The following is a 22367-nucleotide window of genomic DNA, read 5'->3' as shown; positions in this document are numbered from 1 at the left end:
GCATAAGTTTATATTGCACTTTGTGAATATTGAATACATCATGCCATTTAAAAGATCGAGCTGAAATTTGAAGAAATTTTCTGTAGATTTGTTGCTAAAATTGGAATTAAAATTCAAATATCGAATTGGGCAATTTGATTTTTTTTGAGTGTAAAGCTTATTTTTTTATAATTAAAATTATTTAGGAGCTAAAATTCTGTATTGATATGGAAACAAAAAACTCATAGAAGAACATAAAAATATCATTAAAGCTTGATTCAAAATTTTCAATCTTGTACAATTATGATTTATTTTGATTGAATGATATTGTGTTTTATTTGAATCATCCCGCAAAGTTAGAGTATCTTGTTGAAAATAAGGTACAAATTTAGAGGGGCAATAATATAGTATTATCTCTTTAATTCAAACTTCAAATTAGGTTTGAACTTGACACCATACATTTCCACCCCTTGTTAAAATTTTGAAACCTAAAGGACTAAAGTGGAGTGAATTACAAAACTTGGGGACTAAACAATGTTGATATATATAATCTCGGGAAAACGGAGCAAACCCCCAGTCCCAAAACTCCGGTAGTCGGTCTCCGAGAACTTCAAAGAATGGCGTCGTCCGCCGGTCTCCGAGAATTGCAGCGCGACCTAGAGAACAAAGCCAACGATCTTAGCAAACTTCAAAAAGGCAACATTCTTCCTTCCCGAATCCCGTTTCTTCTCTTTGTGTTGTATTTATAATGTTATTTTGTTATCTACTTTCAGATATATCAAAGAATCATCAAATCAGAAAGAAGTACACTATTCAACTTGGCGAAAACGAGCTTGTTCTCAAGGTATGAAGCAAACTTATATTATTTTTTCAATAATTTGAGACACATTATTTTGAGTTTGGGTATGTAATGTAGGAATTGGATCTGTTGAATGAAGATGCCAATGTTTACAAGTTGATAGGACCAGTACTTGTGAAGCAGGACATGGCAGAAGCTAGGGCCAATGTCAAAAAGCGAATTGAATACATTTCAGCTGAACTGTATGTCATTTAGTTTGTTATTTAAGTTTTTTCAAGTTCTAGTAGTTGAAATTAATAGGTTTCTTTGAGATACTAAAGTAGTAGTGAAAAATTCTTCAATCAGTAGAAGAATGGAAAAGGCTTATGGAAAATCCTCTTATTAAAGTTATACGATTTCTTGTTAATAGCAACTTATAATCCTCATTAGTTTGACATTGTCCTGATGAAATATGCTGCTTATTTGTCTAAATCGTTGTGCTTTAGTTAATAGTCGTCTATGTGGGTTTTATCTGCTGTTATATTGTTCGAGCCTGCCGCTGGACAAAGGTCCAGTGAGGAATAACAGCAATGGAGTTTGTAAAGCAGATGTGAAACATGACTGGTACTTGCTATCGGATCTTTTAATTTTGGAAGTAGAAGAAAAAAATATTTTTAAAATAGGATAAAAGTAACCTACATTTCAACAACATACCCAGTGCAATCCCACAAGTCGGGTATGGGGAGGGTAGTGTGTAAAAACATTACAAAGCAGTTCGAAAAAAAGAAACAATAGGGGTGAAGAAGCCAAGACAAAATGCTAAACAAAGCATAGTAAAAATGGAACAATCACTACCACATAATAATACAATAATCGAAGTGTCAGAAATAGTAGATAGCAACATAAATGGAATAACACTGACGTGCTATAAGGACCAAATTCAAATTCCCTTTATTAGAGGTGCTGATGAATTGAACGATAGGGAATGCTTGTACATTTGAGGAACAACCTCTTGTATTTGATATCTTTTTGGTGCACCCTTGAGATTTTATGTCTGTATAGATGACTGTACGTCTTTTGTAGAAAATAATGTTTGATGTAGATTCTCTACTTTTGGTTATATTTCCTGTATTCAGCTTTTTCCCCCAATACTTGTAAATTTATTTACCTTACTGAGAGGGAGCGGGGGGGGGGGGGGGGGGGAGAGGAGTGATAAGGGTGAAAGTATAACCTGGGGAGGAAGAAGAAAATAATCAAAATACTGCTGCTGTAATGACTAGTTATATTTCCAATTGGTAGTTGTTGTTAGCAGTACAAAAGCTGGATGGTCTAATAAATCAATCAAGTATGCTCAATCCCAAATCACAGTTGGGTTGGGCTGGTTGGCTATATGAATCCTGAGTATCTATTATGTAGACAGTATATTTATGATGAAAATAGTTACAGACTTCCAGTTAAGTTTGTGTTGCCTTTAGCTAAAACAAACAAAAAGTGAGGATTCTACTTTATGTACTTATTTTTTCACTATACAGTTCCAGTTGCCAGCAGCTCTTTCTTCCTGCTAAAACTTCACTCAGATATTGTCTTTGTTGAAAGTTCCATTTATCACAACTTAAGAGCCTCTTATCACTTTAGAAAATCAATTTTTTGAACGCGTATATAATGAGCAAAGAAAAAGGTGGAAATCTGGTGTCCTAGTTGTTGTATCTTCAGATAGGGAGGCACGTGACTCCTGACACATGACATGGTGTCGAGAATAAAATAATCAGGACTACATAAGGTGCTGAATATGTCCACGTCTGTCTTGATCTTATACCAACTCAATCTAAGAATATCGTGTTCATGCTTTGCTGGTGGCTTTTGAAGCTTATAGATTAGCTCTTTCGGTGTTACTTGTATAGTAGTGGGTGCCCCACAGAAAGAAAAATGAAACAACCTCTGGGCTCTTTTCTTGAGCAATTACTAATTTACTATTTTCTTTTATCATTAGCAAAAAAAGGCTATTTGCTTTTATTATGTATGCAGTAGCCTCCGATTCATAACCATATTTAGGAAAACAAATCAACTGATATTCTCCAAAGTAGGCCTTACAATGATTGGTATACTTCCCACTCCGCCCAATGTTTGACTTCAAAATAGGACTTTCCTTTATAAAGGTGGACAATTGATACGGTCTTGCTCAAGGAAAGATGTTAATGTCTATACACCATAAAACTTTTTTAAATATGTCCATGTCCTAGATTTTAGTGCTTTGGCAAACCCAACTTTCACAAGCAATTGCATCCAAGACTTGTACCTGGGCATACGCGAGAGTTTAGTGTACAGATTTCAGAAAGCAAAGAATAAACTGACTTGTAAGCTCACTTTTCTGATATAAGGCATGAGCTGAACATGGCTGTTTTTCATTTGGTTTTCCACTGACTGATTATGTAGATTGTGAATTTGCTATGTTTTTTTTTTTGTAACTGGTAACATGTATATAAATTTAAAGTTGCACCATAACAGTGCTATCAGTAATTACAAAATCCAACCAAACTTAGGACTACTGCTTCACAAGGATCCTTTCATATCTACTAGTGTTTCAGGCTCCTCAGCATAGCTTTCTTTACACCAAAAAGAATACAATTCATCTTGACTTTATTCACATAATTGTATCTGTCTTCAAAATCTGTAAAGTGCTATCAGTAATTTGCTATGTGTGTTTAGTAAATTTAATTTAGATTTAAGCAGAAGATGGTAGTCGGTAAATTATAAAACATCTGATTTTCTTTGCTGCTTCAATAGTTCTTGTTACTGTACTTTTATCATCTAACATATGCTCTCTTATGTCATTCAACAGAAAACGATTAGATAGTACTCTTCAAGACTTGGAAGAAAAGCAGAACAGCAAAAAGGAAACGGTTGGTTTACTTCTCAACTTATGTATTTTCTTGATATTTTTCACATTGTGCCCAAAGTAATAACCTTTAATATGACTATTAATTTGGTGTTTCAAAAAATATAACGAAACTGTGGTGATGATGAAATTTGTTCGCGATAGATGTTATTCATTGTATGAGCACATTTGTCAGGTAGTTGGCAGTTGGACCTTTTTGTGGGTAACTAATAAAGGTGGTGTTTTCTAAAAGTACCTTGGATTTAGCAGGAAAATGAAGAAAATGTGATTAGAAATGACATTTGTGTACATGGATTTTTTTTCCTTGGAGAGCATATATTCAAATAACATTTTTTAGATTTTCAGTTTATTTGTCTTGTCAAACTCTTATATCATTCTTCGTTCTCCAATGCCCACGGGGAAAAATAGGTGCTTGACACTGTATATTAGGACATATTCAGGTGGTCTCAGTCTGTTTGGCTTTCTTTTTAGTTTTTCTTTCAAGCGGCCGTTGAATCTATTCCACCATATCTTCCTTCCCCCTTTTTGTTTATTTTAACTGTTGGTATGAAGCAATTTAAGACCTGTTAATACATGTCTGGACTCACCAATGAACTCCATTTACTTGATACCAATGTTTTTTCAGTCCTTGGCCTCCATTATTTCATCGCAGTGTAGTCAAAGGCGCGCTTAAAGCGAGGCTCAAAATGTGTTGAGCGCTTCGCCTCGCTTTATGTGCGCTTTAGTGTCGTCATCAAGGTTCTAAGGCAAACTTTTCCTTGCCAATGAGCCTCTTTTGAAGAAGTGACGCTAAACAATTGATATTTCACTTTATCGTAGTTTTTTCTTAAATTTCTTTGGTCATATATTTGTCATTCATGTTTATAATTATTAGTCTTGGACTAAACATATCTATTTGTATTTTTCTGTCCCTTTGCGCCTTTTTTCATTAAAGCCCGCGCTTTATTTGCGCTTTGTGCTAAAGGCCCCAACAAACTTTAGAGCTTTTTTGTGCTTTTCGCCTTTGATAACACTGTTTCATCATTGTAAAATTTTGATAGCCAGAGTGACTGAGTTCTGCCAAACCCATAAATACGCTTGTAGCTCCGCCCCTGAAAAGTGAAAACGTCATGCTGTCTTTGAGATCTGATAAAAGATTCTTGCTTTACTTTCTGCTTCAATGTCCAATTAAACTAAGCAAATATTACTAGTCATTTCTGGAATAGTGTCTGAAATATTCAATTCTTCTTGTTCATTAGTTGTTCTGTAATAATCAACTCGTTAATGTTAATTGTGATTAATATGTCTGTTTGGTGCCTAAATGAATCATGACAGTTCATGAGTACTGTAGTCTTCAAATAGTCAACATACTATTGGACTGCATCCAGAAGGAGAGTATGGGAATGGTGGTGGAATTTGGACTTGTTTTATTAGGGAGTAGTAATATACTAGTATGAGGACCATGAACTCGTTAATGCTAATAGTGATCAATTTGTCCGTTTGGTGCCTAAACAAATCATGACAGTTCATGAGTACTATAGTTTTCAGGTATTCAACATACTATTGGACTGCGTTGAGGAGGAGAGTATGGGGGCTGATGGTGGAAATTGGATTTGTTTTATTAGGGAGTAGTAATATACTAGTATGAGGACCACCAATGGTTGAATGTTTTTTTTGTCTTGTGTTCTCTATTTTATTAGTAATAGAATATATGCTTAGGGGTTGCAACAATAAAATTACACCTAACTATCAAAACCAACAGAATGACACCCAAGTGTGTGGCGTAAAAAAGATTAAATAGGTGAAGAACGTCGAGTTTCAAATCGTAGTAGAAATACAAAATAATATACGAGTTTTTCTCATCTGCTGAGATCTGTGGCAGAGTTGTCAATTATCTGAGTCTGGTAACAAAATAATCAAGGTGCTCACTACCCTTATTTAAAAACAAATACGTAAGAAAACAGTAGATGTCACGATCCTGATTTATAACCACAAAACTAGCGTGAATATGGGTCATCATGCAAAATGCCGGTAAGCTTCGACTGATTAAAAGGTAGTTGTCCAATTTTTGGAGGAAATGATTAAAATGTAGTTTTTTTTTTTATATAGCTTTTTGTCACATATATTTTCCACATTCTACTAGTTCAAACATAAGTGGTTGAGTCATTTATTCAAGTAACTGACTACTGTCACGTGCAGCATATGCTGTCTGAGGATTGTTCATATTATGTATTGTTTGATCATATTAAGTATTGTTTTTGTGTGTGTGTAATACTAATCCTTGCAACGAACCGGGAATATAGAGGTGTGACCAGTTGAATTGAATTGCATTTGCTCAGTCTTAAATCATTTCATTTTATAAAAGCGATGTTATTGCAGTAAAATTGGAAATACACTCAATCTAAAAGGGAAGAAGTTTTATGTTTATGTAACAAAGTGCCGGAAGGTTAAGAGGATCAATACCTGCAAGTACATAGGTTCCATTCAACGATTTTTAGAAGAGTGAAACAAATTTGCCTATTGATATAAACATGCCGTTTCATTTGTCTCAACGTAGTGTCATAATATTAAGTAAACTTGTTTGGGGGAGGACGGGAGTGGAGGGTGGGGTGGGGGTGTGCTGCTGCTGTTGCAGTTAGAATTGGCCTAGCAGCTCCCTAGTTCTAGTATAAATTAGGGATATAATGCTCGTCATTCTGGTTGGTTGGCAATTGGACCTTAACGTGGGTAACTAATCAAGGTAGTGATTTTTAAAAGTACCTCAGATTTAGCAGGAAAATGAAGAAAAAGTGATCAGAACTGACATTATTGTGTACGGCTTCTTCTTTTTTTTCCTTGGAGGGCATATATTCAAGTAATATTTTTTTTTAGATTTTCAGTTCATTTAACTTGTAAAACTCATCTATCATTCTCCTTTCCCCAAAGCTCACGGGGAAAAATAGGTGGTTGACACTGTATGTTAGGACAGATTCAGGTGGTTTCAGTCTATTTGGGTTTCTTTTTAGTTTTTCTTTCAAGTGGCCTTTTAATCTATTCCACTGTATCTTCCGTCCCCCTTTTTGTTTCTTTAACTGTTGCTTAAAGACCTATTAATACATGTCTGGACTCGCCAATGAACTCCATTTACTTGATATCAATGTATTTCAGTCCGTGGCCTCTATTATTTTCCTTGTTACTAAGATACCAACTCTAGTCCCTCTGTGTAACTGTTTTCCAACTTATATCGAGGCATTTAATGAGTCGGTATGTTACTAAAATACTGATTCTAGTCCCTTAGGGAGCTGACATGTTGATACAAATGATGGAAAAATCAGTTTGTTGATTTGTCTTGCTACCATGTTAAATCATTTGGTGCCTTGTGCGGTTCAGTCAACTAGTAATAATTGTATGAGGTCGATGTATTAAACCTGATTCATTTGGTTGTTGATATACTTGTCATTCTTCAGATTCTGAAGTTGCAGCAAAAGATTCAGTCTCTCCAGGCGGGTAAAGGCAAGGCCTGATGCGTCTTAGGGATCAACATTGCACCACGGGCATGTTAATTTGATCGCATTAAAACAGGTCTATTGTCCCAGAAACTCAGAGCATTTTCTTTATGGTTCTGTTGGTTTTGTAGATCAAAAGGTTACATGATTTGTATGAGCTTTAGTTACATGTGATGTTATTAACTTTATAACTAGCTACAGCTTATTCTATGGATGGTTGTTATCTTGGTTGAAATATTTTTCAAGGACACGTTTCTGTAGTGAAAATGGAACATTGAAAATTTTGCAAATTTTCACCTGTCATTTTAATTATTATGCAGGTGGACTTGATAAAAGGAACAGAGGCCTCATTTTGCTTCATTATTTAGATCCATTAATACTGCAAGAAAGGGGTCAACTCTAACTTGGTAGAACTTTTTATTTTTTGGTACTACCCAGTGTTCAGTATTTGTATTGGAAAAAAATCTTTACTCGCTAGAAACTAGTGGGCAAAATGGATTTAAAAGATCTACTAAATTTGGTTTTGATTTTAATCATAAATCGATTCTAATGTGAACCATGAACGCTCCCTTTTTAGATCATAAAATTAAAGAATATTTTGTATCTTCTATTCGTTTTTAATTTAAGATTATGAATTTTTTTTTAAAATACTTATTTTTTAAATTTCATATCAAATTAAAATTTGATAAACAAATCAAAATGAAGCAAATATGAATATATTTGTACACACACCATTGAAGCGATTATATATATGTAGGAGTCTGTGTTAGCACGGATGCAATATATCTTACTTTTCTAGTTCTAATTTATGTGATATAGATAAAATTTGGAGAATCAACAAAATTTGTATATGTTTCTTTATTACGTTTATAGTACTTATTGCGTCATTTACAAATAATATTACTCTTTCCGTTATAATTTATGAGGCAACAGATGGAATTAGGAGAGTCAATCAAATTTCTTATATGATTTATATATATTTTCAGTTGTTAATTATTGTGATTTATAGTATATTTTACGTAATTTTTAAATAATATATGTTATTCCTTATGTTCAAATTCATGTGGCGCTGAAAGAATTTCGAGAGTCAACTAATTTTTTTAAGTATATTTTTGACTTACAATATTTTTTTATGTAATTTTCAAATGTATAAGGTACTTTTAAAAGTTGTGTGCTTATAACCAGTGACGGACTTAGGATTTTATGCAAGTGGGTTCAATAAAATGACTTTACTCGCAATATAAAGGTGATGCCGAAAAGTGAAATTTATCCAACACTATTTTTCTTCTTAGTATGTGTGTGGTGGGTGGAGATTGAGATCGTCATTTCAGTTTTCCTTTTAATAAATTTAAAACGGTTAACAAAGACTTATTATTTTAATAATTTATTTAATTTAACAACGTTATTTCAATGAATTTTACAATTGTTAACTTCCAAAAAAAAATATTTACGCATATTATAAATTTATTAATCTTTAAGAAATTTGACAAATTAAAATCTTTTCTTATTGATAAAGATTGAAGTTGTTTGTTTTAATTTTTTTAAAAAGAGACAACTTAAACCAAACGAATACAAATTAAAGAGAAGAGAACTAAATTAACTAACAATTTTCAATGTAATATAAATAAACAATATAGCGTAAACTAATTTAAGATGAACTAACAAATTAATTATAGATTTTTGATGATTGCACTTGCATATTTGTCACGATTCGATTTCTCAGGTCATGATGACACCTACTATAACTCACCAATAGGTAAGCCTAACCCTTAGTCCGGAACCAGAAGCAGCAGGCTAATAAGCGGAGGAGAAACATATGAAGTGGAAAACGATAATACTGAAAAGAAAGAGAAATAAACATAAATATAAACAAGAACCATCCCAAGACCTGACATCAGTCGATATTCGGACATCTAATAAAAAATAAGAGTACAAGGCTTATACAAATACAAAATAGATATAGAAAATCTTCGAAAGTAAGAAAAGACTAGTCCTAGTCAAAAATAGATGGAAATCAGCAAATTCTGACACCAGGAGCTCACCCAATCTCCGAATGCAAGTTGGTCCGCACCAAGTCCCCATCACCGGCGATAACCCATACTATGATCTGCAGGGTGCAAAAGTGTAGTATGAATATCAAATGAATGGTGCTCAGTAGGCAAGGCCGATTGATCTCCACAAATAAAGCAAGTATAAATAACATATAACAAGATAAATACAACACAAGTAACTAATCAGGAGCTAACATAAAGTATAATAGGAAATAAGAATGAATAGATAAGGTACATAGACAAAAGAACCAAAGTCAAGGAACACACCTAAAGCGCAAGCCAATAATCTATTAACAACAATAAAGCACTATAGGAGTCAACTAGTAAAGAACGAAAGCCGACGATCACCGCTAATCATATAGCCACCTAAGGACTAATCAAACTCGGCCTAGTAGGGAAAACTAACAACAAGTCCAGACTAAGAACCCTTGTTAACCAACTACACTTACAAAGTTAGATGAGTACAATTATAATCAAACAATAACCGATCGGACGTCCATACCCCCGGAAGGTACAAACAATGCAAACATACCCCCGCCCCCATAAAATTGAGGGGACCAAACAACAAACAAGTATACTCGTGATAGGCGATATGAATGAATGCAAATTTATAATAAAAACTAGTAATATCATCTATAACCATCAGTAACCTCTAACAATAAACACCCTAAAAAGGGCCCGCCCAGCCAGCCGGTAAACTCTCAGGGGCACCACCCCTGCTAGCAAGAGTAAACTCGGTGGTCTTCCAGCGAGATAGCAAACTCCTAGTACACCCGCCCAACCAGAAAGTAAACACCCGAGGCACCAACCCAGCGGGCAAGAATACCCCAGGGCATCAATAAGACCATCCACGTGCAAGAAAGGGCCACGACGCACCGACTAGTCAAGTGAAAATGGAGTACATCCCAGATGCTTCTAATATCTCAAGTAGAAAAAAGAGTACGCCCATGATGCCTCATAATTTCAAAAATCAGTAAGTCAAGTGATCCAAGTGGTACGACTCCTGTAAAAAAAATTAGTTTAAAATTAGTAATAGTGTGAGAGTGTACCTTCTCAAATACAATAGTAAAAGTCGATGAAGGAACTGGGGTCGTAGCACAAAACAAGTGTTGCTCAATCAATGCTAGCATGCCATCACCATCATCCAAACATGACACACACAATTCGAAAAGTAAAATCAAGTCTTGCCATACTATCAAGGCAAAGGAACTAACCTGGGATCTAATCGCTCCTCAAAGACAACCTCGAGCCCAACAATAGATAATAGACAATAAGGCATCACAAGCTTACCACTAAATATAAAGTGAGGTAATCGGAAAATGGCTCAAGATCAGGTAAGGGGAGAAAATATCTTTAGGATCGACGCCTTACCCCAAAATATGTCATTTCATCTCCCAACAAGCACAACTAAGCCAAACCTATAGCTACGACAAACCACTGAGGTCTGAGGCACTAGCACCAAGTACACCATTCAAAACAAATCCTACCGGAAGCTACGCCTAGCTATGAGGACAAATAAACACCTGCTAAAGCACGTAAGGCTCAAACCTAACCTAAGGCTATCAATATCAATCCTAAAAGAATAATAACGCTAAGTCAATACCACAAATGAGGCTCATAACTTAAACAAAGGATTTTACGGGATTATTCTAGCCTAAGGCTCAACCGAGAATCAAGAAAATGGAATAAAAGGAGGAGAACTCTAATCTCAGAAAATACCAACCTAAATCACATGCAATATATACTAAACAATATCTAATAAATCTCAGTCAAAGTGGGAGGCCGTAGCCTACCTCGAAGCCAATCACACACACTCTGAATCCACCAATTTGAAGCTTTCCACCTCCGAATCACCTCCACTTTTTGCCACACTAATAAAATATCGATCACCTTGTCAATACATATGTTTTGATACTAAAATTGTATTTTTCGGAGACGGATCCAAAATGGGATCTAAAATGGGATAGTGGGACTCGCACTGGAAATCCTGAAATCGACTTCATGAAAAGATTCATTTGATCTTATTGAACTTGTATTCCAAAATATAGAATAATTCGATGCTCAAAAATGAAGAATTCAACTCATCCAATTATTTTCACCATCAAAGTTAAAGAAAGGAGAGAGGCGCCAAATAAAACTCAAAACATACCTCAAAAGGGGGTCCCTCAACAGCCCCCTACTACATTACGTAGCCACGATCCACACAAACATCCAACACTATGAAATCGCCTCAAATGGAGCTTTCAAGCTCGAGAAATCACAAAAAGAGTACATGGGTTATGGCTGATGCATGACTGGTCTTATTGTAATGACCCTGAAGTTTATTTTTTGCAATTTTTGTAAAATGACCATTTTATCTCTCTTAATAATTGCCCTGAGTCATGATCGATCAGTTCTCGAAGTTAGTTTTGAGAAATTATTTGAAAAGTTGAGTTTTTAGAAGTTTTGAGATTTTAAAGGCTTAAAGTGTTCAAAAGTGGTTTTTGATACCAATCAGAGCTACGAGTCTCGGAATGGAATTCTGTCAATTTCATCAGCTCTGAAATATGGAATTTGGTCTAAGAGAGTTGACAAAATAGATTTGGAGTTGTAATGTGGATTTGAGGTCCTAAATTGAAAATTCTTGAATTTTTTATCATAGAGTTGACTTTGGTCAACATTCAGAGTTTCAAATGGTCGAAATAGAATTTTGACGACTCCGTTGGATTTGTGGGATGATTTTAGGCCTAGAAGTGGTCTTGGTTGAATTTTTAGAGGTCCAGAGCTCGATTTGATATTTTTAGGCCTAAAGTTAGTTTAGTTGCGATTAATTGGATTTCGGGTCAAGGAAACCTCAAATTCGAATTTCTTCAGTTTCATTGAGTCTGAAATATAATTTTCAAGCTAGTAACATGTTTGATTTTTGTTTGGAAATTTTTGGATAAGCTTTTAAGCTTCTTGGGTACTTTGCGTTGTTTCAGCAAATTGTGACAACTAAAAGGTTCATTATTAGTTTTAAAGATCGAGAAATTATTTTGAAACTTCTAAAACTTTGAGTATGAATTATAGGATTGATCTTCAAAGTTTGGTGCATTTTCACTAAGTTGAGATTGGACTTTTATCAGAAAATATGAAATAATTGTTTATTGAGCTGGAACAATATTTAACTGGGCAAACAAGCACAAAATTAAGTTTCGATTGAACGAGCAGGTCCGTATCATTATTTAAGATATTTTTTAAAAATTAGGAAATTTTTCTATCGTATGAGGTAGTTATGACTCTTTTAGTGAAAATTTAAGTTGTTGATTTTCTGGTGCAAAATAGAGGTGTACAAGTATATAAATTTCAGACTGTGTTCATTTGGTATTTTGAGTATACTGAGAATTTTAGAGCTCGGAATGGAGTGATTCTCGCGACTTCATTCTCTATTTAATATGGGGTTTAGTATCCGATCCTCAATTCGACATTTTCTCATGGTTTCTTCATCTGGTTTCTTCCTCTATCCATAAATTTCTTGGAGAAAATTAGGATTTTATCAATTCGGACTCCATTTTTTGATGAAAAAGGTATATTTAGGATCCTTATGTTGTGGGTAAACTTATTTTTCCAAATATTTGTTGATCCATCGATTATTTTCATGATATTAACCGCGTATAATTTGGAGTTTTTTTTGGTAAAGTTAAAGTTTGATAAATTAAGGATGTCAAAGTCGATTTTAACTCAATTTTTTAATGAAATTTCATATTTGAACTTTCCTAAACATGAGTAAGATATTTTTTAAGAAATATTTCTGATTTGAGTTGGAATTTCGGATCCAGGTATTGGGAGTTTTTTTAAGAACATGAATTTTAGTACAATTTGATGATTATGGACTGATTTCAACTCTATTTTTGAAATGGTTTTCACCATTGGTTTCCAAACGCTTTGGGTAACGTATTTATGTATTAATTTTCAAATTTACCCTTTTTTGGAATTGGGGTTTTGAGTCGTTTGACCCTTTTGCTCGAATTTTATGAAATTAATGTTGTTAGTTCCAAAATCTTATTGTGAATCATTATTTAATTAGATTATGATGTTTTGCATACTATTCGGAAGGGGAAGGCTCAAGTGTTTGATTGATTTTAATTTGGCTAAGGCAAGTTAACTTCTAAAACTCAGTAAATCTTGTAGAATTCTCGAATTTTCTTTCTTGTATGTGTTAGGGAGTAATGAGAATTAGGTGTTGGGTTACTATTCATGTAAATTAACCTTAACAAAAGAATGGGGTTACCAAAAAGGCAATGTGTGCTATTATTGTGATCGAAAATGTGAAGTGCCTTGACTTTGATATTGATGTGAATTTGATGAAATGTTAGGATAGCTCATTGTGATTGGGAACTTGATGAAATTGACATATTGCTCATAATTGATAATGGAAATTGGTTTGAAGTACTGGCTCATTGTTTGAGCCTATTGTGGTGATAACAGGGGTGATAAATCGGAGATTTGATGATTCATTTAATGTGATTGATGTAAATGATGGTGTTGATATACTAGTAAAAATGTGACGTGATTTATCTTGCTATGAATTGCGTGTTGTTGTAGTCATTATCATATTATCATTATTTATGTGAACATGTCTATTTGCATTGATTCTGAAAAATTATGATAAGATTTGATTGATGGTTATTCCGAAGGAAAATGGTTCCGGCAAGTATTATGAATGAAAAAGTAAGACAGAAAGGAATTGAGGGACGTACTAGACGCCATAGTAGATACTATATGATATTTGAGGGACATTTCATATGCCATGGTAGATACTAAATGATATTCGAGGGATGTGCCACACACCGTGGTAAAGATTATATGATATTTGAGAGATGTGCCACACGCATGGTAGATGCACGGACAGATATGTCCCCCATGGGTTCTGGTCTAAGTTAAGGCTGATGTGTATTATTAGGACAGATATGCATCACTTTACTTTGACATCACACTGCATTGCATTATATCTTATCCTGTCATCGGTGAAATTGTGTATACCCCTTGTTCTCTCTGTGGTTGACATACTTGATATCAATGTGATTTATTTGATGATGTTAATGAGCTATTATTGACCTATGTGCCATGTGAACTGCGAACTCCAGGTTGGGATGATTTCTATGCAGGTTGTAGTTGAGGAGGTTTGGTTGGGATGAAAGAAGTTCTTATGTTCTATTAGATTTTCCTTGTTTTGTTAGGTGTCTTGCTCAGTACCATGTTGTCTGGTATTCACTCCTTGATTCTACACTTGTGTAGATTCCGTATTCGGATCGTGAGTTGATTCCTATTTCTTTCCATCCGTGGCTTCGAGGTGATTTGAGAGGTAGTTGATTGACGTCAGGCGATCTCCCTTGTTCCTTTTACTTATTTTTTGTTCTATTTGAGAAACAAAGACATTGATACTTGTACTTATCTTTCATTTTCATTTTAAGTAGAGGCTTGTACACGTGAAAATCTTATTTTAGGGGTTATTTGAAATTATTTAAGTCTTCCATATTAATTTTGCTTTTGTTAAGTTTAGTCTGACTTGTCTTGGTGGGATAGGACAAGTGTCATCAAACCCAATTTTGGATTGTGACACTTATTTAAAATACCACTAAAATTGCTTTTCGTGATCGTGTAGCCCAAGGATAGCGATGGCAGCCCACTCCCAGAAAAATCATCGTGAACTCTGGCCCCCCACAATCGCGGAGAATAGGGTTGCTTAACCACGTGATAGCAGTGTTAGGCCATACGATCGGGGAAGTTTGGTCAACTGTGCTTGGCGAATGCATCCCCCAGGGCCAGCGAACGTGAAGGTCATTTAAATCTGCATCAGCTGGTTTACCCAAGTTAAAAAAATCTCTGATAGGGTGCTCGGATTTTGTTCAAAAACCCGTGCGTGTACATGAACTATGCTACTTTATCGAATTCGGCATTCTGGACTCAATGGTGCAATCAAAATTTCCAACAGAAATTGTCTCGATAAAAAGTGAATCCCACACTCAATCACCATTTTGAATCAAATCCACAAGAGGGTTCAGAATGAGATCGAAAACCTCGGGACTCACACGAAAGGTCATTCCAGACTAATCTTGACATTCTGAAGCCAACCATGCTGACGGAATTTCAATCTAATCATGATTACCTAGAATGTTGACCAAGTTAAACTTAGGCTAAAGTTTAAACGCTAAAATGCCTAATGGCTTAAAATCACACTTAAAGCCTCGAGACTCAAGAATAATATGCTACTACCCTAAAATGACCATTTCGAAGCTAACTGAACCATCATAATTCCATTCCGAGCTCATTTTCCTGGAGTTTTGACTGAATTCAACCATTCAAACTCCAAGATCCCCAACACAAATAAACGAACATAAAATCTAAAGGAACGACCAGGTGATCAAACTATCAATCCCAATAAGTCATAAATGACTTGAGGTCTCTACAGGAAAACTCTAAACGCTGAAAAGATCTTAAAAAAAAAGAAAGTAACTTGGAGGGTCATTACAACATCCACTACTAAAAGGACTTTTGTTCGCGAAAGTAGAAGGATAGTTACAGCCTGAAGGCACAAAAAGAGAAGGGTACCGGGCCAGCATGCTCTGCCAGAACCTCAGACACTCTCTCAGGTCGAATGACGCCCTCACCGAACTCAAATGGAGAAGAAAATCCTCAAATTCGCTTCAAACTCCAAAAACTCCTCAAATTCCTTTTTGGACTCCAACTCTCGCTCAATCAACTCGATCTTGACCAAAAACACCAGATTTATCTGAGAAAAACTTAAACTACACCAAAACTACTGAAATGAGAAACACAGGACCATGGAAGATGCAAGTCAACTCATAAGTCAAAAGACTTGCCTCATGCTCTAAAGCCATCTTCTTTTAGCCACCAAAGGCGTTCTGCCAGTCCTTGACCATTCGGTACACTACCAACACTATCTAAAACTTGCTTACAGAACAATACAACACCAACCTTTAAGGAGTCACATACTTCAACTGAACCTCTAGTGATGACAACAACCTAAACAAGGAAAATAACTCGGGCAAAGCCCAAAATTCCAATCTCAACTTCAAAAACTATTAATCCAAATGGAAAACACAATCTTCTAAAAATGAATACTCCACTCCAAAGAATGTTAGTCCTGTGAACGACAAGACTGCACCGAACCCATCTCTAATGACTTACTTCTTCCATAGGAACTTCCAAAAAGATGACTCTATGTGCCCACAACTACTCTATGATCTAAAATCTGATCTTACCACCCTATTCCAAGGGAAACCAAGCTGGTAGGTGGCGTATAAACATGGGCAACCAATTAGTAATGGTCCAAGGTCACCAACTTAAAAACATCGCAAGCTACCGAATAGGCCAAAAGAACCTCGTATCCTAAACAAATTCAAAATCACATATTCCCATCCTCTAGCTTAGGCTACCTCTAAAGCCAACAACGGGCACCAATGCTCCAACTTTAAATTAAAACTAAAACCTCGAGAGTTACCAACACAACCATAGATAACTAACAACAACAATACTAGGGCACAACGAGAGATTACATTTCCCAAATTATCAACTAGCCATAGTCGGTACCAAAACCATTAAAAAGGATGATTTAAAAAGATTGAACGAACGGACGACCACATCACAACCGAGAATAAGATTAAGGCAAAAGGGAAGAAATGACCAACTAGGATTACCACAATATAACCGAAGGCTATACTACCTTTCTCATAATTCCAATAGCCACAAACCTCTCAACTACCACTAAACCCAAACACCAAGACCTACCATAAAAGAACCAATTAGGTAGGCTAAATAAGTAACCCTCAACTTCACAGCCTTAGGAATAAAGATACTAATACAGAATAGGAAAGAATCAACAAACAGGATCTACCACAACTCTCAAAAAGGCTGCACCTCCTTTCAACACAACTTCGACAACTAACCTTTCAATTATGAATCAAACAATGACAGGTTGCGAAGATAGTCATCTAAGCCAAGAAAATTAGAATGGTAGAATAGAAATACTAACCTAAGCAAAGCTAGGTATGCACAAAGGTAAGGAGGGGAATTAAACCATTAATCCAATAGGATGAAATGCAACTAAGGCGGCCTTTGAAGCCAACTAGATCCACTAACACCACAACTCCTAGAACTAACAAATCTGGTCTAGCCACCTATCTAACAAGGATTGGCACCATAACACAACAAATGGTAAGGGAGAAAAAAAGTACCAGCTAACTAGCCTGTCCACAAACTCATAATACAACCACTAAAGCAAAGGCACGGAGAGTTGCTTAACTACTACTTCTCAGCAGAAAAACTCGACCTAGTCGATCCACTACTAAAAGAAATCAACTACGACATAAAGCATAAACACATAAGTCCAAGTAAGGATGCTACCATAGTCATGGGAAAAAAACAAGTCAAATAGCCACATATGGGTATGAAAACCCCAAATCACATAATATAAACTGTAAGTGACAACACAATGACTTCATAGAAATACAATCGATACTTGGGTCTTCAGCCTCTGGCTGGCTGGCTAGTAGAAGCATGAAATAGATTATGACCAAACATAAAATAAGCACCGCCACTACTTTCTGATGCCTTCGGGGCATTGTCACTGGCTCTGCTGTAGATCCATGAAACTTACTTGGCCAAACTCTCCACATATACGATAAGCTTTGGTCACCCTAGCCTGGGGAGTAACAAATGGTGACAATGTCTGAATGATGAACTCCCGCCTGAGGCAATTCCTAGACCAGTGCCCAAACTCACCGCAATCATAGCAACCTCTATGGTCTGAAGTCTGACATGAAGAATGCGAAGAACCCCTCTAGCTGCCCCTAACAGATAGTGGACTATCTCCAACCCTTTAGGAACTATACCTAGCTGACTATATCGGTTCCTCATGATCTAAATGTCCAAAATGCAAACCTTAAGATCCCAAGCCTGAACCCTGTCCACAACGGGCACCATAACGTGATTCCAAAACTCCTGAAACTTGAGATGCTGCCGCCATAGGTCTAATAGGTCGATGACCCTTACTGAACTGATATCCATAATGAAGAGGAATATTGCCACAACTATGCTGATGGTGAGGCCTCTTGCCCCTATCTCTGTACGCCTCATGGCATGCCTTCTACATGACCCTCACATGGCTAACAATCTGGAGAAAAGTAGACCCAACCCCTATCAAGTGCTCTAATTCTAAATAGAGTGGCAAAGACAACCCCCTGACGAACTCCTAACTCATATCCTAATCTGTAGGGATTATGTAGGGTTATACCCAGCCCACTTAAGAAATCCCATGACATACTCCAATACTGATGTTGAACCCTGTTGGGGAACCACCAATCTATATCTGGCTTGAGAATCATCTATCAAAACTCAAGTAGACATGTTGATGCTCTGACTGGGTGTACTAGAAACTCGTGCTATACATCTAAGACAGAATGGATTCCAAGGGATTAGTTTTGACGTTATTCAAAGCAAAACACATGATGAGGAGTCAAAAATAGAATTTCCTAAATATTTCCTATAGCCTCTCGAAGATAGGATAAAGACATTTCTGCATCGATTAACAGGACTCTACTAGGCCTTTCCCTGATACTAATGATGTCGGTCAACCTAGAGCTCTGCTACCAATTTGTCACGACTTAATTTCTCAGGTCATGATGACACCTACTATAACTCACCAATAGGTAAGCCTAACCCTTAGTCCGGAGTGAGAAGTAACAAGCTAATAAGCGGAGGAGAAACATATGAAGTGGAAAATGATAATAATGAAAAGAAAGAAAAATAAACATAAATATAAACAAGAACCATCCCCAAGACATGGCATTAGTCGATTCGGGCATCTAATAAAAAATAAGAGTACAAGGCTTACAAATACAAAGTAGATACAGACAATCTTCAAAAGCAAGTAAAGACTAGTCCTTACCCAAAATAGATAAAAATCGGCAACTCTGGATGCCAAGAGCTCATCCAATCTACGAATGCAAGCTGCTTTGCACCAGTCCAAATCATTAGTGATAATTGATATTATGATCTGCAGGGTGTAGAAGTATAGTATAAGTATCAAACAAATGGTACTCAGTAGACATAGGCCGATTGATCTCCACAGATAAAGTAAGAATAAATAACATATAATAAGATAAATACAACACAAGTAACTAATCAGGAGCTAAGATAAAATATAACTGGAAATAAGAATGAAGAGATAGGGTACATAGAGAAAATAAAAAAAAGTCAAGGAATGCACCTGAAAGCGCAAGCCAATAACCTATTAACAACAATGAAGCACTATAGGAGTCAACTAGTAAAGAACGAAGACGACGATCACCGCCTATCATATAGCCATCGAAGGACTAATCAAACTCAGCCTAGTAGGGAATACCAACAACAAGTCCATACCAATAACCCCTGTTAACCAACTACACTTACAACGTCAGATGAGTACAATTATAATCAAATAATAATCGATCGGACGCCCATACCTCTAAAAGGTACAAACAATGCAAATATACCCCCTACCCCCATAAAATTATGTGACCAAATAAGAAACAAGTATACTTGTGATATACGATGCGAATGAACACAAGTTTGTGGTGAAAACCAGTAATATCATCAATAACCATCAGTAACCTCTAATAATAAGCACCCTAAAAAGGGCCCACCCAGTTAGCCAGTAAACACCCAGAGGCACCAACCCCGTTAGCAAGGGTAAACCCAGGGGCCGCCCAACTAGATAGTAAACTCCTAGAGGCACCCTTCCAGCCCACTAGAGTAACTCAAAGGCATCAGTAAGACCATCTACATGCAAGAAAAGCTGCCTAACTAGATAGTAAACTCCTAGGGGCACCTGCCCAGCTCACTAGAGTAACTCGGAGGCATCAGTAAGACTATCTATATGCAAGAAAGGTTGCCCAACCAGATAGTAAACTCCTTGGGGCACCCGCCCAGCTCAATAGAGTAACCCGAGGGAATCAGTAAGACCATCTACATACAAGAAAGGGCGTCGATCCATCGGCTAGTCAAGTGAAAATGAAGTACAACCCAGATGCCTCTATTATCTCAAGTACAAAAAGAAGTACATCCACAATGCCTCATAATCTCAAAAATTAGTAAGTCAAGTAATTTAGGTGGTACGACTTTCGTAAAAAAACTAGTTTAAAATTAGTAAAAATGTAAGAATGTGCCTTCTCAAAAACAATAGTAAAATTCCATGAAGGAACCAAGATTGTACCATAAAACATATGAAGATGCTGAATCAGTGCAAGCATGCCATCTCTAGTATCCAAATAAGACACACACAATTCCAAAAGTAACATCAAGTCTTGCCAATTTCTCCTCGAATACGGCCTCAGGCCCAACAATAGATAATATACAATAAGGCATCACAAGCCTACCACTAAACATAAAGTGAGGTAATCGAGAAATAGCTCAAGATCAGGTAGGGAGAGAAAATATCTTTAGGATCAATTCCTTACCCGTAAATATGTCATTTTGGATCCCTAACGAGTACAACTAAGACAAAACTATAACTACGATGAACCACTAAGGACTCAGCCACTAGCACCAGGTAAACAATTTGAAACAAGCGCTATCGAATGCTACACCTAGCTATGGGGGAAAATAAATATCTGCTAAAGCACCTAAGGCTCAAACCTAGCCTAAGGTAATCAATATCAATACTAAAAAGGATAATAAAACTAAGTTAACACCAGAAATAAGGCTCATAGCTTAAACTAAGGATTTCATGGGACTATTATAGCTTAAGGCTCAATCAAGAACCAAGAAAACAGAATGAAAGGAGGAGAACTCTAACCTCGGGAAATACCAACCTAAATTAGATGCAATATATAATAAATAATATCTAATAAAACTCAGTCAAAGTGAGACTATAGCCTACCTCAAAGTCGATCACGCGCGCTCTAAATCTACCAACTTGAAGATTTCCACCTCCGAATCACCTCCAATTGCCACCACGCTAATAAAATATTGATTATATAATGACCTAGCCCCATAGTTACTAACAATATCTGCAGTAAAGGTATATAAATCTCAGTTGTCATAAGACTAGAATAAATTCCTTGGTATGTGAGTGAATTAGTTGTATATTAAGGTCGTACAATGCGTCTAGCCTAAAGTTAAGTTGAAAATGTTTTTTCGATTTAGTTTTGGACTTGAGTTTAAATTAGGGTCAACTTCAAATGACCATAATTGTCATCCTATAATGAATTAGGTAGTCCATGACCTATCAAATTAATATTATATGAGTCTTGTTTCCAACTCCACCAAATTTGCCTCATTTAGAGTGTGGAGTAAAAAGTTATATCTATTTTACTGAGCACTATCCATATTGGGTTGCTAAAGCAGGATCTGACGGACCAGAAGCTAAAAAGGGAATATTTTTATTATCTCATTCTTTCCCTAAGTGAAAAAATAGACGAGGGTTACCTAGAAACCCCCAATAAATTTTTCTAGGCTTGGAGAGAAGGGAAGAAGAGATTCCTAACGCAAGGAAGACTACAACTCACGAATTACTTAAGTAATGTGTATCATAAAATAAAGGGTGAATGTGAATAACTTAGTGTTGATAAACCTTATGCCATGAACCTGTTTTATTACATGTGGTTGTAGGTTATAGTTTAGTCTATATCATAGAGAGACTCTTAATAGTGATTGATTAATGTTGTGATGTTTACCATGCATCTAATTATTGTGGTTGGATGATTGATATCTTAATCTGATTGGTCTATAATTTCAAGACCAACAAATTCATAATCTAATGCATACTTTAGTGCCTATATGATATTACTATATAAGGACCGGTATTTCTCCACACTCATCTCCACATGGCTAGTTGATTACGTTGAAGGCTACTTCGTTGGTGAGTTCCCATGTGTCGAGAACAACATCCTTTCCTTTCTAGATTTGTTATGTAAAGTCTTTTGGGGTACTGATCACAATACTTATTTCCATTTATTATGAGGGTGAGATAAGGACATGTCTTATCCCCCGCCAAGTCTTAAGGTAGTAAAGGTATTATTGGACAAATAGACGATGTTGATATTGTTATTTTCTCTTATGCTGTGTTGTTTCCCTTAGTCCTATTATTCCTTTATTTTCTCTTATGGTTTTAATGTCATTACTTATGAGAAGCCAAGTGAATTCTAAAAGACTTGAGTGAAGTAACTTTGGGTGTCTCA

General features: G+C 36.0%; 1 protein-coding gene across 2 annotated transcripts; it reads left to right on the top strand.

Annotated features, from left to right (window-relative positions):
* The first annotated feature begins 535 nt into the window (after positions 1-535).
* On the top strand, positions 536-7699 carry LOC129889019 (prefoldin subunit 6). Of its 2 annotated transcripts, XR_008766775.1 has the most exons (6): positions 536-675; positions 753-823; positions 896-1020; positions 3597-3657; positions 7079-7193; positions 7438-7699. XR_008766775.1 is itself a non-coding variant. In XM_055964116.1 (5 exons), exons 1-5 carry the CDS (start codon positions 597-599, stop codon positions 7133-7135), a joined length of 393 nt encoding a protein of 130 aa, XP_055820091.1. In that variant the 5' UTR covers positions 536-596; the 3' UTR covers positions 7136-7407. The 2 variants fall into 2 exon arrangements, 1 of the variants encoding a protein (XP_055820091.1); XM_055964116.1 differs by lacking the exon at positions 7438-7699 and having other exon boundaries at positions 7079-7407.
* Positions 7700-22367: the final 14668 nt, after the last annotated feature.

This window comes from Solanum dulcamara, chromosome 5 (assembly GCF_947179165.1).
Source record: "Solanum dulcamara chromosome 5, daSolDulc1.2, whole genome shotgun sequence".
Classification (NCBI taxonomy): domain Eukaryota; kingdom Viridiplantae; phylum Streptophyta; class Magnoliopsida; order Solanales; family Solanaceae; genus Solanum; species Solanum dulcamara.
Note: the sequence above shows the minus strand (reverse complement) of the source record. Positions and strands in the feature narration are given on the sequence as shown.